This window comes from Balaenoptera musculus, chromosome 14, assembly GCF_009873245.2.
Source record: "Balaenoptera musculus isolate JJ_BM4_2016_0621 chromosome 14, mBalMus1.pri.v3, whole genome shotgun sequence".
NCBI lineage: Eukaryota > Metazoa > Chordata > Mammalia > Artiodactyla > Balaenopteridae > Balaenoptera > Balaenoptera musculus.
Window position 1 is genome coordinate 17,691,992 of NC_045798.1, and position 16,267 is coordinate 17,708,258.

General features: G+C 44.4%; 1 protein-coding gene across 1 annotated transcript in view; it reads right to left on the reverse strand.

The window, feature by feature from the left end:
• GRK3 (G protein-coupled receptor kinase 3) overlaps positions 1-16,267 on the reverse strand; it is a 124,128-nt gene that overhangs the window by 21,743 nt on the left and 86,118 nt on the right. Inside the window, 6 exon segments of the mRNA XM_036874923.1 lie at positions 4,941-5,048; positions 9,467-9,561; positions 12,162-12,222; positions 12,224-12,269; positions 12,272-12,289; positions 14,006-14,084. Coding sequence (XP_036730818.1) covers positions 4,941-5,048; positions 9,467-9,561; positions 12,162-12,222; positions 12,224-12,269; positions 12,272-12,289; positions 14,006-14,084 — 407 coding nt within the window.

Here is a 16,267-nt window from a genome sequence, read left to right on the forward strand (position 1 = left end):
ATTTAAAAACTCTTTCGTGTGACCAGAGGGAGGGCTTTGCGAGGGGACGGGAGTTAAAGTTAAACATTAAAACATTCCCGGCGCACAGGCCTGATCGCTACAAATACCATTTGATAAATATAGCTCTGCCACGTCTGACTCAGTAAGAAACAATTGGAAATGCTTTTCGGTTCTTCGGTTCTGGGCTGTTGTGCTGAGAAAGTCTGGTCTTTCAAGTTCAAGTCCTGAGGCGCATCTGTTTCCAATGTCTTCTTGATTATTCTTTGTGAACAAAACCTAAGATTCTGTTTCTATTTTGGAAAATGTTAAAGAAAACCTCCTATAGTAATGATCTCCATTCTGAGGGAGGCACATGGTGCTCGCAGATCCTGTGTGATCACAGCTGCTCCCCGACGCAGCCGCTTTAAATAGGAGACAGTAACACGGGCCTGTCAACAGCTTATGACGTGGGCCAAGCTCTTCCAACAGCACATGCAACACTCCGGCTGCGTCAGGGGACGTTATGGGAATAGAATTCACATGTACAGTGGTCTGATGTGGCTTTTGAATAACAGAGTGGGAGAGTCGCAAATTTCCCCCAAACGAGTTGGGAAATCGTTCAAGGCATGCTAAATGATGGGGAAACACACACACACACACACGCATGATACATCATTCACAGTGAAAAGATGAGCTCAAAAACAATCCATTTATAATTACAAGTGACTACAAATCCTTACGTCAAAAATTAATTTTAGAATACCAAAAAGATTGCATGCTACATCAAATGTGAGTTTTGAACCTAAGCCAATAGCTACCAAAATATTTATAAACATTCCTTTTTTCCCTATGGGAACCAACTAGGCAACCTCAGGCAGAGCTCAGTTCTCCCCAGACCACCACCTGGGCTCTCTCCTCGTGTCTGACAATCAATGGTGACAAGTTTAAGATCAAGGCTACTGTCACGTCAATTCTTTGCCTTCACAGAGAGCTGAACTCTAGACTGAGGATCATGACAGCAATTCCGCACATTTGCAACGTGGACACCTCTTTATACACAGGCGCTCTTCAGTGTCTGACAGTCAGCTGAAGTGGAAGCAGTGACCCCCACCCAACATACGGCCCTGAGCGGACGGGTCCATCACTGAGCCCAGGGATGCAAACACGTTCTCGGGCCTCGACAGCTTCCTTACATCCAGGTTCCTGTCCCTTGCACCCTGTGGGATCCTTCTAGGGTGTCACAACAGAACTAGGGGTTCAGACAAGTATTTCAGCAGAAGCAATGGGGCACACTGGTCAGTGCGAGAAGTATCTGATCAGAGAAAACAGAAGCGAAAAAAAGACCCTTGGTGACCACTGGTCACCCTCACTGCGCAGATGTGGGGAGGAGGGGAAGAGACTTGCTCTGGAGCAGAGTTTCTCATCCTCAGCTGTGCGATCCTTTGTTGGAGCAGCGGGGGCCGCCCTGTGCACTGTACGATGCTTAGCAGCAACCCTGGCCTCGACCCGCTAGATGCCAAGCTGTGACAACCAAAAATGTCCCCGGGCATTGCCAAGCATGCCTGGGGTTGAGGACGAGCGCTGGGGAGTGGCTGGCATGGAGTCTGGTTCATCCCATGAGGACTGATGCCGCGGCCGCCCCGTAAGAGCACCAGGATACCGGGGGACAGACGGCCTGTGAAGCCCGCGCCCGGGAGGCCACGTTGGCCGCGCTCTCCTCCCACCCCCTCCTGAGTTACTGTTTCAGTTCCTTAGGCCCCTTGTGTCTGAGAAAAGACAGCTACTCGGGCTCCCTCTGTACAGTGTGTAAGAACTGAATAGGATGCTTCTGTACGCCTGGATGGAACCTTCTTACCCCTTGTTTAAGTTGAGGGGACGAAGGCTGCATCGCCTCCAGATCTCACCGTGATGCTTTGCTCCCGAAGGGCCCTCAGTAAACATCAGCTTAATATGAACCACTGATACTTTATACCCACTGACATTGGTAGTGATATGACCATCCTCCCAATCACCTTGAATCTAAACTCCTATCTGTCCATAGCCAAGCATCCACTGAAAAAACAAAAACCGCTATGGACTGTAAGAACGATACTGTTAAGTCATTTGTGGCCTTTCTGATCCCAGTACCACAGCGCTACTCAAGCCTTTGCCTGGGTTCTTCGACGTGCCTCCCACCAGCATCCTCTTACTGGAGAGCAACCCAACCTTTGCTTAAAAGATGCTTCCTTTCTCTGTCCCTCCTTTGCTTAAAAGCCCTCAGTCTCTGGGGCCTTAAGAACAAAGCCCCACCTGCACAGCATGGAATTCTAGGTGGCCCCCGGCCCTGCCCCAATTTTCTCCATCTTCTCTCTCAGCACACCTTCCCCGCGACCAACAGCTGACCACCCCCACTCACAGGTCGTTGATGGGGAAAGACCACCTGCACCTGCTCCGTATTGTGCCCTCCCCGTCGTCTACTTCCGCTCCAGGTCTTCATCCTGCCATCCTGTCTGTGAGAGAACACTTCCCATACCACCTCCTACGTGAAGTTGTCAAGTCAGCCCTATGCTTCCAGGTTAGACCTGGTGATCCCATTTCTGCTCTCCCAGCACAGCCCATCCAGCTCACAATTTTGTATGTGTGTGTACCTATCTACTCTCCTCCGAGTTCCTCCAGGACTGTGTGTGGCTCCCTCCCTCCCTCCTTCCCTCCCCCACAGCATCAAGCACAGGCTCTTGCATACTGCAGGTACTCAATAAATGCTCACCGAATTGTATTTAAATCACTTAGGTCAAAAAATGTTTCCCCGCTCTTTGGTTTCAGTGCTCTCTCCATTCCTGGGATTGCCTTTTGAACAAGTATTAGAAAGAATGGCAGACGATCATACATCTTTGTAGGGAAGATTCGTCTATTCTCTTTGTTAGGCATTGGAAGGATTCTTGCCATTTCAGGCTCAGTGGATGGTCACCAGGCAGTGACGGGGAGCTGGCTATCTGTGAGGCAGGACATGCCTTCACAGGGCAGCTCAAATGCTGAATGGACATTCTTGCGTCAAATTGAAGTCTTTTCTCTCCTGAAAATGCTCACTGTCTAGAGCTGTACAGATGAGTATGTCTCCTTCAATGAGATGGGCCTTCCGACAGCTGGAGCCAACAGGATGGCCGTCTGAAGCACTGTACCCAGCTCTCTGAACCTGTCCATAGGAGCCACGATTTCTAGCTGTCACCATTCTCATCTCTTCTTATCCATCCACCCCATCCCATCCTCATGACCATCCTCTGGATGTCTTCCTGTTGGCCAAGATTCCTCTCAATAGGGGTCACATCAAACATAATGCTTCAGTCAAGCCTGATCAAGGATGTCATAAAGGAATTACCACCTTCCAATGCAATCCTCCAAACCTGAACCATGACCAAGTAAGACGGAACTGGCTTTATCAGCTACAAATCACACTGCTGGCATAGAGATACCGATCAAACCAATTTTCAGATCTTTTAAAAATAGTGGTATATGCCAGATCATCCCTAGACTACACAGATGGACATTATTATAAACAGACAGAATAACAATATTAAACAAAAATCAATAAACAAACAAAGCCCTAAATGCAAGACTTTGCAAGTTTCCCTGCCACATTTTACAACTGACTTCTGAATCTTGAGTTAATGCATTCAGCTTTTGCTGTTGTGCAGAGTTTTTCTTAAATCATCTCGTGACTCCGTAAGTGTGGATTCTAATCTCCAACCCCTTCTTCAGCGGAGACCTCAGGGAAGACGGTGTGTCTGGATGCACGTACCATGCATGCGGGGACTCCCGCCGGCTGGAGAAACGTCTCGGGCGGGAAGTGGTTTTCTCTGCTTTGCTTTGCAGAAACTCTAATCAGGTCAGCTGGTCTGATGACATGAATTAAGGCCATGCAGCCTCCACAAACATGGTAATTCAATTAAGGACCAACAGGACCTGACTCTCTGAGCAATAATACAATTTTAGTTCCCAAGTGAATGCGGCGAGCAGAGAACAACTAGATTATCCAGGTCCTGGGGAAGCAGCCGGGGTGCTTGGAACCTAGTTTGGGGGGAAGACAGGGAATCCAGCCTCTTTTCAGATTGTGCTAAATGTAATAAGAGGATGCAGCGATGCTCAATAAGGCTTTCCGAGGGAAACATGGAAAGTTTAGCAAACTACCAGTCCTGTGTGTTCATAGAAGCAACGTTACAGGGAGGATCCTGACTAGGAAATTTTAATGTAAACTGCTTTTTGTATCTCTGTGAATGGAGGATAATCAAAAACATATCTTAAACAATTCAGCTCTCTGTTAAAATTGGCTAAAGACTCTTAAAATTAATGGAAATATTAACATAATTTGTAAACGTTCAATATGAGAACATATTGGAGAGCGCTTTCATTCCATCCTCTTTCCGCTTGTATTTCATCATCTCTGGTAGATTAGAACCAAGGGTCAAGTATAACAAATGAAAACACAGAATTACACAATTTCATTTTTGTGTTTTTAAACCTATAAATTTCAGCATGTTCACAAACAGATGCACACTTTTAAAACAGATTCTCTTTGGGTGTTCATCCTTTTGTGTAAAAAATGCTTTAACCTCACAAGACGATCACGAGTAATTAATTCCTAGGGAAAAGAAATTCTCCTACCCTCTTCGATTATCTACCTTTAAAAATAACACTTATTCCCAAAATAAGGCTTATCAATGGAAATATTCCAACAAAGTCTTGTTTTAGGTCTAAACGTGTTGGCATACCTTCCTGGCATGGAACAAAAATACCAAAAGCTTATGGGAAAGAAACTCTCACTTTTACGGGCAGAAAGAGCTGTGGGCATCGCCTGGATCAGTGTGTGTCTTAAAGATCACTGTGTGATCTAAAACGATATTAGCACCTAATAACATGTAAATATTTTTTATTTTGATCCAAGTGCATGCCATGGTGATGGTACTAAAAGGACGCATTTCACTCACCCTCTCAGAAGTTTGAAAAGCATACAACCCAGGGAGAACCAGTCGGCACTGCTGTCGTACGCAGTCCCTTTCTGCAGGACCTCGGGAGCCATGTACCCGTGGGTGCCCCTGGGGAGAAGAAAGGGTATGTGCGGTTACCAGTGCTTGCAGACCTTATAAAACATTCCCAGCTCACCAAGAGGTCTGAGCATCATGCATCCACGTCGGCAACTATGAACAAGGCGGCGGGGACGACAGTGCTTCCACCAAATATGATTCAGCAAACACCCAGCGGGGAAAACGACCTTCCTGTCTTCATTAGGATAGGACTGAATATAAATAAATTACCATCTGAAATAAATATGAACGATGCGCGCACTCCACGGTCTCGGAGGTGAAATGTGAGTCTCGGGAGTCCTTCCTCACTCCAGCCAGGAGGAGTCAAGGGCAGGCCCCTGAGGAGATGTGTGGGGCCTGGGCAGGGAGCGGGGGGAGGGGGTGATGAACAGTGACATGGAAGGGATGGGCACGGGCGTCCCTGTGTGCGCCACCCTCCCGTGCTGAGGACCGGGGCTCGCACATATGCCCAGTCGTATCTCCCACCCTTCCACGGTCACGATGGTCTCCAAGGCAGGGCGGGCGTGGGGGGACAAGCCGACAGGCACGGAGACGGAGAAATCACGTATCCGGTTTAAAGAGCTGCTGACAGCTCGAAGGACTCAGCCAAACAAATGTGCAGGCGACTTGCAGGAAGCTGAGAAAAATCACTTGGGAGGACAACCATTTATATATAATATGTGTTATCTGCAACTCAAAATCCTTTCCCATTCTGCGACTCCCCACCCCTCCTTAAAGATCTGAGCACGCACTGTTCCAAGCGCGCAAGAGAGGGCTCGTGGGGAACTTCAAAGACGTGCCTGAAAGGGCCCCGAAAAAGCCTTTAACTGTAGCTCTGTTTCCCATCCTTCATTGATTTTCTTCACTGATAGAATGGGTGATAAAATGACACCTTCATCCCACAGGGGTGCCGTGAGGATCACACGTATGTAATGGGCTTAGGATAGTGCTGGCTCTTAAAAAGAACTCAACCTATGTTAGGGATTTTATTCTCTATCCTTACGTTATTATAATCCTTTTTAACTATATGCTCAGAAACAGTGAGAATCTGCTCCGCCAAGTGATCCTGGATCAGCACTGGGCCCGATACCCTCTCTGCCTCAGAGTTCTATCTTGAAAGACTTTCTTAAACAGTGAAAACGGGCACTGGTCCATCCCTCAGAAAAGCTCCGCCATCCAGAATCCAAAGTCTGACAGCGTGCGCTCAGCAAGGCACACTGGGAGAGTCAGAGACTTCCTCAAGGGGCATCCAAGCCAGTTTCTGGGGAGGCTTAACTTCGGTGTTGCTGGGGAAAACCTTTGGTGGTGACCTTTTAACCTGCGATTCTCGGGATCAAAACCCAGTTCTGGGACGGGAAGATCTCAACAAGGATAAATGCATGGGGTTAACGCAGATCACATCTCTGAGTGGACGCTGGACACAGCAGAGCACTGGACCTGCCCACCTCCATGGTTTTCAGCTTCTGCCTACACGGCAGCACCTAGCGCTTCCTGCTGCTTCCCACTGACGATCTGTGCTGTTCATGCTGAAAGAACACGAGCATTTGAAGACATGGTGACAGGGGACTGAGCTTTGTGTTCCTGGATAAAATAAGCTGGGACTCAATGAGTCACTGATGATCTGTTTGATTCCAAAAACAAAGTTTTTCTGTGTCATTTGGTGCCTGCTCCATGGTTCACTTTCAGTTTGTCAGAATTTTTTTTTTTTTAATTTTTATTTATTTATTTATTTGTCTATGGCTGTGTTGGGTCTTCGTTTCTGTGCGAGGGCTTTCTCTAGTTGTGGCAGGCAGGGGCCACTCTTCATCGCGGTGTGCAGGCCTCTCACTATCGCGGCCTCTCTCGTTGCGGAGCACAGGCTCCAGACGCGCAGGCTCAGTAATTGTGGCTCACGGGCCCAGCTGCTCCGCGGCATGTGGGATCTTCCCAGACCAGGGCTCGAACCCGTGTCCCCTGCATTGGCAGGCAGATTCTCAAACACTGTGCCACCAGGGAAGCCCCAGTTTGTCAGAATTGGATTCCATCGTTAGATGGACTGAGTCTAAACCTAGATGGAGAACCAACCACAACGCTGCTGTGCAGATGGGCCAGTGTCTGACGAAGTCCTGGCATCATACCTACGGCTTTGAAAAGACCAGAGAAGCCCAGTCTAGGGTGAAATTCTGGCCACAAATCTTTAATCTCGTACCAAGTCGATCCTCTCAAAGCCTCAGGGAGTTCAGACAGAGTGTAAGGAACACAAGCTTTGGAGTCGGACAGAACTGGATCTTAATTCTAGCCCCACAATGTGCCAGGCATGTGACTTTGTTCAAGTTCCTTAGTTTCTCTGAACCTCAGTTTCCATCCCGTAAAAGTACATGATTGTACCCATGCCCTGTGGGTCTTCTGTGAAGATAACAACATATTCAGAGCAGCCAGCCACCCAGGCCTGGGACAGCTGATGTTCAGCTCATGGCATGAGTGCTGTCCCCCACACCGGTCACTTCCTGGACAGCCCCAGGGCTGCTGGTTCCAGGAGGTCAGGGAGCTCTTCTGCCTCGGTCCCCGCTGCACTGCCAGCACCTGGCACACAGCCAATGTGAAGTAAATACTTATTATGTGAAGGAGTTGACTTCACCCTCACAACTGTCACGTGAAGTAAGCAGCATTGTTACTACCTCTTTATAGAGGAGAAAAATGAGGCTGGTGCCACGTGGAAGGAGGATTCAAACCCACATCTGCTGACTTGAAAGCCTCTGTTCTCAGCCATGACATGCCTCCTCTACTTAAAAATACAGAATTTTGTTGTGCATTTATCCTTTTTAAGTAGTGGCCTCACTATCATCGTTTAAACATGGAAATCAACCTTCCCGATCCCATCCCTTTACAGATGCTGTTCAGCTATGGACAAAAGCCCGTCTTTCAGATCTGACATGTGAATTACACTAAGAAGAGGGGGAGGCCCTATATGGGAATAAGTAACTCTGCATCTGAAAGTTAATTCCTTTGGGAGATTAACTCTTCTGAGCTCTCGGATTCATATTCAGTTGTGACTATACTAAATTGAAGAAATTAGCATACCAAATAGCCGTGGCATTAAAAATTCAAATGACTCTTAAAACTGTCTGATGAACTCCCTGGGAGAGGCTTATACAACCCCAGGTTCTGGCCTCATAATTGTCAAGTGCTGGCAAAATGCTAAGGCTTTTATCACCATATCCCAGATTCTGTAGGAAGAGAGAAACATGTTTACAGAAATGGTGCTAATCGCTATTAACATCTGATCAGAGCTTTAAATGGCAATTCTGATTTAACGCAGCCCCTCATAAAGTACTGCAGTTTTAGAACCACTTTATTTCTAGTCCCACAAAAAAAAAAAAAAAAGGATTTATAGTTTATTTTCTGCACGGATGCATGAAATAAGACTCCTGGGAGTTACTTCAAGACCATTCAACACAGCAATGATGCACAATAAAATGGAATTTTAAGAGCTTCATTGCTAAGACTGATATATTGAAAAAGGAAAATCAAGCAAAAGTCACCTGTTTTTCCACAAACTGTACATATGTCCACATCTTCCACCCAGATAAACTGATACTAAAGAAATAGGAATAAAAACCAGTACGTATTCCGTTCTGCTTCTGCTGAGCCCCGGGGCAGCTACCTCATACTCCTGTTGTCATTTTAACAATCTCAGGTTCAGGGAAGTCCTTGGGCCAGTGTCAACACTTGCAGAACAAGCACGGCCACTGCTGGAAGCAGCTTAGGGTCCCCTGAGAGGGGACAGGTGCTGGCCAACGGCCAGGGCGTCAGGGAGCTTCCTCTGCATGGTTGTTTAGAGGACGGATGTAATATTCAGATCTAACAATATGACCTGCATTAAAAGCTTGAACTGCAAGGAGATGATTTTTTTAAATTAAAAAAAGAACTCTAATTTCTTTTTAGCAAAAAAAACCCAAACTGTTTTGAAAAAGAAGGAAAAAGTAGATGGAGAGAGAAACCTGACCTCTGGCCTTCCTTGGAAAGTTCTATGCAATTGCCTGTGCACCTTCTTTGGCATATAAGCTTTCAGGGGTCTACTACTACCTCCACCCTATAGATAAAGAGACTGAGGGTCAAGCAGGTGAGCTGACTGCCTCAGGGTCACACAGCCAGCACGGATTTGGGTCTGCTGCTGAGGCCCCTATCTTTCCCTTAGACCACCCTGCCCCCGGGCAGCTACACTGTGGGTCCCTGCGTGTTCCTCCAAATGGTGAGAGCGAGCACACTACCACCCTTATCTCCTCTCCCACAGCCTGGGATACGGGACCTTCCCCTGACCCGGCACTGCCACATGCTGAAAATCGCTATTGGCAAGAAAAAAATGGGGGAACAAATGACCACGTCGGGGTCTGAGTGAATAGGCGAGTTGAGTTAGGAAACGACAGTGACAGAGGTGCTATACTACTCACACACTCGCGTGCGGCTTCTTTTTGGAAAAATCGCAGGCAAGACCAAGGTCTGATATCCTAATGTGTCCGTGTTCATCCAAGAGGATATTTGCGGGCTAAAATGAAAGAGAAGGTGATCTTCAAGAGTCCCCAAGATGTCCCAGGGGCTAACTTCTAAAACTACTGGCGCTTGATATCTCATTATTTTATTACAGTTCATTCCTACACATGAATCCTAGCATTAATCATATCATCACATCCAAGTGGGGCATGATACCGACAATGACATGTTTCATGTTACTTTCAGCAGGAAAGTGGTAATGACAGATGGGAAGGATTCTACTCATTTGATGATGGAACACAGGGCAGGTAACACGGGAGGGTTACAACTACAGTCCATCGGAGTTAAAGTATTTCTTTTTCACAGCAAGAAGTGCAATCCAGCCAGAATGGTGAGTCTCTCCACAAAGGGGGTGAGTCCACAGGCTCCTTGGCCTCTGTAACTACTAGGACTTCAGAGAATGAAGCCACGAAGCACAGCACAGAAAGGAACCTTGTAAAAATATACAAATAGTGACCAAAGAAATCAAAATATTCCACGGTGCCACATTAATCCCGATAAATGTCATTTCTGTTTATTAGTACAGAATCAACAGAGGGCCCTACCAAATGACCAAATATGATTTTGACCACAACTCTGATGAAATGTATCCATTAAGATTCGATTTAGTCAGCAATCATGGAAAACAAGCTCCTCTCCCTAATATACATTCAATTACAGTCATCTTGATATTTTTCTGCTGGAGATCAGCTATTGTTTTGCTTGAAATAAAAATAATGGCATGCCATTATAAACCTGAAGCATGAATAATCATGAATGACTAGAATTAAGTCTGAATAGAAATTAGATAATACCATTGTCTACTAAATAGCTTAGAAGACAAAAATACTGCATCAAGATGATTAGAAACCAGTTATAGATTTAAATTAAAATGTATTACAATGGCGCTTCATGGGCCTTCGGCGTGTATTTTATTCTTCTGCAAAACTCACCATGAGGAAATAAAATGTCATGTGCCAACCAGTGTCTAATTATTTCTAATGTGATGAAAATACTTTTTTTCTTCTTTATGTTCATATGAAGGCTAAGGGAGTAATTCTTTAACCTTGCAGGAGGCTTTAAAAGTTACAAAGTCCCTTGTGAAAAACATAATATGCTCAACACTAAAATACACCATTTTAGATTCTTAGGAGGTAACCTTTAAAAGCTAATCACAACACATGAGCAAAGGAACATCATCTGTACATTTTAGCTGGTTAACCTGGGTTCAGGTTAAAAAGGAAGCAGAGAGGAGGCAAACCCACTCTCCTCCCAACCTCCTTGGGAAGTTGCCACGGCTATCATTTTTCTTCTCACCATTATTTACACCTTTATATATCTGCGTGATCATTTCTATAGTTTGTCAAGGTCCCGTTTATCTCCTCCCCCATCTTCATGTGGCTGGCTAGATGAATATCACCGCGGATGTACCAAGCAAACTCCCAACTCCCTCCTTAATGCAGAACCTGGGACCAAGCATCATGGTCTGGAATGGAAAAACTCAGAACGCACTTATTTCCTTTTTTTCAAGTCTAGTAAGATTTTAAACAGAACCACAGTGAAGAAGTCCAAGCATGGAAGACTGGGGCTATGTAGTTCAGAGATCTGAAAATCCGCTAGTGATTTTTTTTTTTTTAACAATAATAGGTTGAACAATTTGAAATTGCTGATGTTTAATCATTTTCTTACAAAAACAGCCATTTCGTATAGTTCAACTCTAGTATTTCTTTTTTTTTTAAACTTTGGGTTTATTTATTTATTTATTTATGGCTGTGTTGGGTCTTCGTTTCTGTGCGAGGGCTTCCTCTAGTTGCGGCAAGTGGGGGCCACTCTTCATTGTGGTGCGCAGGCCTCTCATTCTCGCGGCCTCTCTTGTTGCGGAGCACAGGCTCCAGATGCGCAGGCTCAGTAATTGTGGCTCACGGGCCTAGTTGCTCCGCGGCATGTGGGATCTTCCCAGACCAGGGCTCGAACCCGTGTCCCCTGCATTGGCAGGCAGATTCTCAACCACTGCGCCACCAGGGAAGCCCTGAAAATCCGTTAGTGATTTTTTAAGGGAAATTCCAAACAATCTGAGCCTCAGAGAGTGCCCTTCGGGGGAAATTCTCCAGGCTGTCAGCCACTCTGCCCTGATCGGATCAGGCTTGCCTCAAATGAGTTATGACTCAGCCCTTCTACGTGTTAGTTCACAAGTAGATACTTCCCGTAAGACATATATGTTCTCTGCTAGTTCACCTTTGTACACCTCCTGGTCTCACACCAAGCCAGGGCCAAATCAGTTGCTTAGTGAACATTAATGGAATTACAATCAATTGTAAAATGGGTGATGACAAAACACCCCTACCCTGCTTTTCACTAATTAACCAATTAAAGTTTTTGAGTTGGCATATGTGCTGCACCAGACACGGAGGTAATAGGGACAAGTAGGATGGAGTCCTAGAAAAGAGTTCAGAGTCTGGAGGAGACGACATCACAAAGGTGATGCCTATCGGGCTGAGACGAGGAAAAGGACAGGATACCATGAAAGAGGTGTGCAACACCTGAAGACCACAACTGCAATCACAACACTATTGCAACAGGTCCGAAACCGGAAGGAGGTCTGTCCAATGGCCTTACCTTCAAATCTCTGTAAACGACAAACCGATTGTGCATGTGTTCCAGCCCCAGGATGACTCTGCGCCGTAAACCGCATCTCCTTCTCAGAAAACACCCCGTGCTGTGAAGATGATAGTGCAAATCACCCCCTGGAATCAGAGACGCGGAATTTAAATTCAATGCATCAATTTAAGGGAACAAAAATCACTGTCATCCTGCATAGTTACGATACAGTCGAAAAAGGTAAACTATGCTTCTGCTTTGTCGCTCCTATCTATATATATATGTATGTATCATTGATTTCTGTAATTTGACCAAATGCTTTAAAAATCTAGAGAAAACTAAAACATTGAGAAGACTTAGATGTGACAATAGCCAGGACGATATGAAACAAAGCCACCATTCTCTGACAGGTATCACAGTTCCCAGATGTACCATCAAGGGGGAGGGAGGGTTAGCTAATCTGCTTTGATTACTTGAGTTCTGTCTAATAACTGAATCAACCCATGTAATGATCCAGTAGGTGGCTTAGCAACTCATTCTGTGGACAATAAATAGTAAGGAAACAAAACAAACACATTGATCATATTGATAGATATATGAGAAAGCAAATACAGTAAAATTTTAACTGGTAAAACCCAGGTGGTGTGTATTCGGGCGTCCCCAGTAAAATTCTTTCAATTTTGCCATATGTTTGAAGTTTTCACAATAAAATGTTGGAAAAGGTAAATCGTCACATGGCCTCAAGTTACAGAGACACAGAAGGCCACAAACAGGGTAAGGGAATGTTCTTATAAACTATAAAAGAAGAGCCTCAATTGATCTACGAAAGTTCATGTGTGTCCAACTTTATTGCCCTTGATTTTATAAGTATCTTCCTGTTCACACACCCATATTCCTGTATAACCACTACCAGATCAAGGTGTAGAAGATTTCCAACATTGCTGAAGGTTCCCATGCCCATCCCCAGGCAGTATATCAGCTCACAGTCCCTAATTAAAGCCAATCGGACTCTATTGTAACCTCTCCCCCCATAGATTAGTTTTGCCAGTTTAACTGTCACATAATAGGACTCACAAAGGGTACATGCCGCTGTGTCTGGCTGTGTCTCCTCAGTATAATGTGTGTGAAATTCCTTCATGCTGTTGGGTAGGTCCGATTTTACATCAAATACTCAAAATGTAATAAAACTTCAAGTGAATTTCAAAAAAGGTTATTTGATTTGTTGAACTGTACGCCTTTTAATTTCAGCTCTCGTTACTAAAAATGCTTTGAGTATATATCATGTCACTTTCTAGTATTAAAAAAACTACTTTTCTAGCTAAACTCTTTTCATCATTCTCTGGGTCTCAGTCACAGTTTTAAAAGATCAATGTACAGTGGAACTGGGCTAAAGGCATAGAAGACTGGGCTAAAATCTGCCCTGGCCCAAAGTCACTCCTTCAAAGTTGGTTTTTAAATACATTTCTATCTTCAGCCTATGTATCTTTAGGAGGCATTTCATTCCTAAAAGTTGAGGCCAGGAACAAGCAAACTAAACATCCAGGCCAGTTGCATTCCAGAAAATCAAGTTTTACTGTATTTTAACTATTTTATGAAAATCTTTTCTAGAAAATGCAACTTCCTGGGGAGAGACTGGGAGAGCCACAGGGAAACGGCAGTCAACATTTTTAAATGAAGTTTAACTGAAAGTTGAAGAATAAAAGGTTTCCTTAAACTTCAGGAGGAATTTAGTTACCTGAAAGACCCCAAATGGCCAGTCTGTCTGAAGCAATGCAAGCTAAGATAAAACATCATGAAAACACAAACAAACAACATCATGGCAAAGTCTTGCAGTGTATTCAGACTTCCCAAGTCTCGCTTACGTTCATCAGATCCAAGATGAAAGCAGAGTTTATCTGGCGTATGGAAGGCGTAGGTCATACAGACAATGAAAGGACAATCCTAGAGTGAAAATATATATATAAGAAAAGCAAAAGCTGCCCTGGAAAGCGCATCTACTGCCAAACAGCATCTACACATTTTTTTTTATCCATGCCACTGCCCCGTGCATGAAACACAGACACCTACCTGGCAACTTTAACAGACCCAGGAAAGTGGGTCTGGTTCTGTGGAAAAATGCACAGAGACACAACACTGCTAATTAGAGATGAACTCAAAGGTGCTCTGTCACTCTGATTCAATCATGACTCCTCTATCTACATCTTCAAAAGACTCAGATTCTACAGAAAAATATTACTGCCTTGCTAGTCTTTCTGTTGGTCTACATTTCGGTTCTGGCTAGTCAAGTATCCATTTCAATCTCTGATTCTGAGGTTGAAAGAACCATACCATGGGGGGAAATGTTATCTGTATTACTGTTTTGAAACACTGAGAATAAAAATGGAATTAAATTAGCTTTTGAAAGCGGAAAAATGTACCAGAGCCGAGGACAGAAAAACTCAATTGTAAAGATGTCAATTTCCCCCCAGATTAATCTCTAGATTCCATGCACTCTTAATTAAAATGAAAATTGACAAACTGATCCCAAAATTTATATGGAAATGGAAATGGCCAAGAAAAGTTCAGATACACTTGAAGAAAAGTAAAGCTGGAAAACTCATAGTGCTAGATATCAAGACTCATGGTAAAGCAACAGTAATTCGGTACGGAACTAGCCCAAGGACAGACAAATCGACCAGTAGAACAGAACAGAATCCTGAAGTAGACCCACATGTAAATGCTCATTTGATTTGTAATAAAGTGACCCAGTAGGGTGGGGGTAAAGCATGGCCTTTTCAATCAGTGGTGCCGGAGCAACAGGCTATCTGTACAATCAGCTGTGGACGTTCACCCCTACCTCACACCACACACTAATGTCAACCCCAGGTGGATATAGACCTCAAGGTAAAATAATAAAGCTTCTAGAAGAAAACCAAAGAGAACAACTTCAGGATCTTAAGGTGAAGTAAAGATTTCTTAAACAGGCCACAAAAAGCACTAACAATAAAAATGTTGATAAGCTGGACTAAAAAGTAAGAACTTCTGTTCTTCAGAAGACACCATTAAGAGAGTAAAAAGGTGAGTCACAGAATGGCAGAAGATATTTGCAATCCATATATATCTTGAATATATAAAGAACTCTCAACAATCAATAAAGAAAAAGCAAACAACCCAGTAGAAAAATGGCAAAAGAGCAACAACAACAACAACAATAATAATAATGTAGGCACTTCACACAAGGGAGTATCAAACGGCCCGCAAGCCTATAAACAGATGCTAGGCCTCAGTTTTCCCTAAAGAAATGCAAATTGAAAATCACAATGTATCATCACTAAAACTGATGAGAACGGCTAACATTAAAAAGACTGACAATGCCAAGTGTTGCAAAGGTATGGAGTTTAATGGAACTTCCAACATGGTGCTGGGAGGGCGGAATGGTACTACCACTTTCACAAGATGTTCAGTGGGATCTGCTAAAGCTGATCACCACCTGCAAAGCCTATGAGCCAGCATTTCTACCCCGGGGTATTTACCTAACAGCAATCTGTACTCATGTGCACGAGAATCTGTACTCATGTGCACCAAGGACATGAGAATGGTCCTCATGGCACTATTCAAAATAGCCCAAACCAGGAAATAACCCCAATGTCTACCAACAGGAGGATGGATACACGAATTGTGGCACATTTATATGATGGAATACTATAGAACAGGGGCCACCAAACTTTTTCTGCAAAGGGCTAGACAGTAAATATTTTAAGCTTTGCAGGCCTCATCCAGTCTCTATCACATATTCTTCTTTGTTTCTTTTCTTTACAATGCTTTAAAAAGGAAAAAACCATTCTTAGTTCACGGGCTGTGAACACAAGCCAGATTTGGTCCCTGGGCCACACACATAGCCTGGTGACCCCTGCTATTTAGCTACAGAAGGCGCTGTTGCTAAGAGCAACGACTCAGATGCATCTCGCAAGCAACACTGAGTGAGAGAAGCCAGACACAAAAAGAGTACATTTAGATAAAGTTTCAACACGGGCAAAGCTAAATTACGGTTTTAGACATCTGGGTAGTAGTTAGCTTGGGCGTGGGGTGAGTGGATGGAAGGGACACAGGGAGACTTCTGGAACACCGGTAACTTTTTATCTCTT